At 52.9% G+C, this 2,047-nt stretch overlaps 1 protein-coding gene across 1 annotated transcript in view; it reads right to left on the reverse strand.

The window, feature by feature from the left end:
* MED24 (mediator complex subunit 24) overlaps nucleotides 1–2,047 on the reverse strand; it is a 22,622-nt gene that overhangs the window by 8,639 nt on the left and 11,936 nt on the right. Inside the window, exons 11-14 of the mRNA XM_015570897.1 lie at nucleotides 2,004–2,047; nucleotides 1,630–1,716; nucleotides 1,079–1,190; nucleotides 431–573 (exon numbers count right to left, since the gene is read on the reverse strand). The exon at nucleotides 2,004–2,047 is cut by the window's right edge and continues 15 nt beyond it. Of these exons, the coding sequence (XP_015426383.1) occupies nucleotides 431–573; nucleotides 1,079–1,190; nucleotides 1,630–1,716; nucleotides 2,004–2,047 (386 nt within the window). The remainder of the gene's footprint in view (nucleotides 1–430; nucleotides 574–1,078; nucleotides 1,191–1,629; nucleotides 1,717–2,003) is intronic.

Consider the following 2,047-nt stretch of genomic DNA (forward strand, 5'->3'; position numbering starts at 1 on the left):
TTAATACGCCAGTCTCAATAACTGATAGAACAAGTAGATAGCAAGCATGCAGAAGATTTAAACAACACGATCTCACTGATAATAATAACGCATTCCACCCAGTGACAGCAGAATAAACTTAAAAAAAAATACGCATGGATCATTCTCCAGAATAGACCATATGTTAGGCCATAAAACAAGTTTCAATAAATTTAAAAGTTTTGAAATCATACAAAGCATGTTCTATAACTATAATTTAATTAAATTAGAAATCAACAACAGAAGGAAAGGCTCCATGTCCAAAGAAACGGTCCTCCCCCCGGGCCTCCAGCTGGGATGCTCTGCCTTGGACTGAGCATCCCGGGAGACCCAGACCTCAGGGCCCCGCCCATCCTGCTACTTCTGACTTCAGATATGCCTCCCGGCCCTGGCCGAGCTCGGCCTTCCTTACTTGATGAATTTCCGGGCGAAGGACTTAAGCTTCCCAGTGGCAGCAGCTGCAGCCAGCAACAAGTCCAGACTCTTCCCAGACAGCATGTGGCCCAGGACCCCCAGCAGCCCCTCCGGGGATTTGGAGTGGTCTGCATCCATCGTCTGGGGACACGACAGGAAATCAAGTCCTGAAGAACACTGAAGACCCCCCCAGATACAGCCTAGCCACAGTCTCTCTCTCTGCACGTCTCCATTCAATGGTACACCAGGACCTGCAACTTAACCTACGTCTTTCTGATTCCAAGCTGGAAAAGTTTCCAAAATCTTATCCTTGCTCGCCAAAACCATCCCTCGCAACTCAATTGAGACAAGGGTGGCAGGACCGGGCAGGTGAGGTCCCTGCTGTGAAATTCTCCATTGTTTCTGCACAAGACGAGCTACGTGAAAGCACCTACCACAGTGCCTGGCTTACAAGTGATGCTCAATAAATGTTAGTTTTCAATGGCAGCTTTCCTGGCGGAAGTTCCCCCTTTCTCTACTTCCCAAGTAACTACGTATAGAAACCAGAAGAGAGAGGTCTATGGCCTCTGTGTATTCATCTGGAAATAGAGGGAAAACTGGAAAGAGGGAAGAGACGACCCTGGTGGCAAGGGACGGGCGCACTCACCTTGAGGATGTTGGTAACAGTGGGCTCCGCTCGGAGGATCAGCCCAGGATTGGGCTGGATGTTGGCGTTCTCTCCTGATTTCTGCTGGGGTGCGTGCTCCCGGTCTGCTGCACTGTGGCCATACCATTCGGCCCAGAGAAGAGAGGAGGAACAGAGATAAGTCCCTGACGTGCTCCCTATCCAGCCCCAGGAGCAGAGGCACAGAGAAGGGGGGAAGCACAGGAGAACCTCTGGTGCCATGGTGACACCTAGGAAAGCGTATCCAATATACAATCGCTTCCTTTGGTCATTGGTCATTACACCTGTTCTGAAAGTTCATTTAAGATTGGAGGAAGATTTAGGATTTTGACTTTGATCACGAAGGAGGCCGAGAGTCAAAGCACAGGACCTAATGGGGCAAAACCCTGGTCTGCAGAAACCAGTGTCTCCTGGCCCCAGGCACCCACAACCCAAACTCTGGACAGGAGGGAAAGGCACCCGGTAGCCCAGACTGGACAGGAGGGAGGGAGGGCCAAGGGTGCCTGGACCGGCCCGAGGGAGCTCGCACTCACCGCTTGGTCATCAGGTTGTTCACACTGGCCTCAGACAGAAGCCCCTGCTTCCTACATTCCTGAAGGAGGAAGTCTGTAAAGTCACAGCTGTGAGGGAGAAAGATGGTGAGGGGCCTGGGCCCAGAGCAGGGATTCCTGAGGGGCAGCAGCAAGGGTCCCAGCCCGGGGTCCTCCCTCCCCCAGGATAAAGAACGTTCGGAGTGCCAGAGGGAAGGGAGAGGGGAGTGGGGCTCGGGCATTTGGCCACAGGAGGCTGTTGCCTCCTGCTCCTGCCAGGGGGGCGAACAGTAAGACAGTCCTTTGAGGAGTATCTGGCAGGAAGAGCAGTGGGAGAGCCCAGGACACTTCCCCGTCGAGTGCAGGGGAGTTCGTACTTGCAGCGCTGGTCAGCTTTGTCCAGCAAGGGTGTGAGCTTCAG

This window comes from Myotis davidii, unplaced genomic scaffold, assembly GCF_000327345.1.
Source record: "Myotis davidii unplaced genomic scaffold, ASM32734v1 scaffold327, whole genome shotgun sequence".
Classification (NCBI taxonomy): Eukaryota; Metazoa; Chordata; class Mammalia; order Chiroptera; family Vespertilionidae; genus Myotis; species Myotis davidii.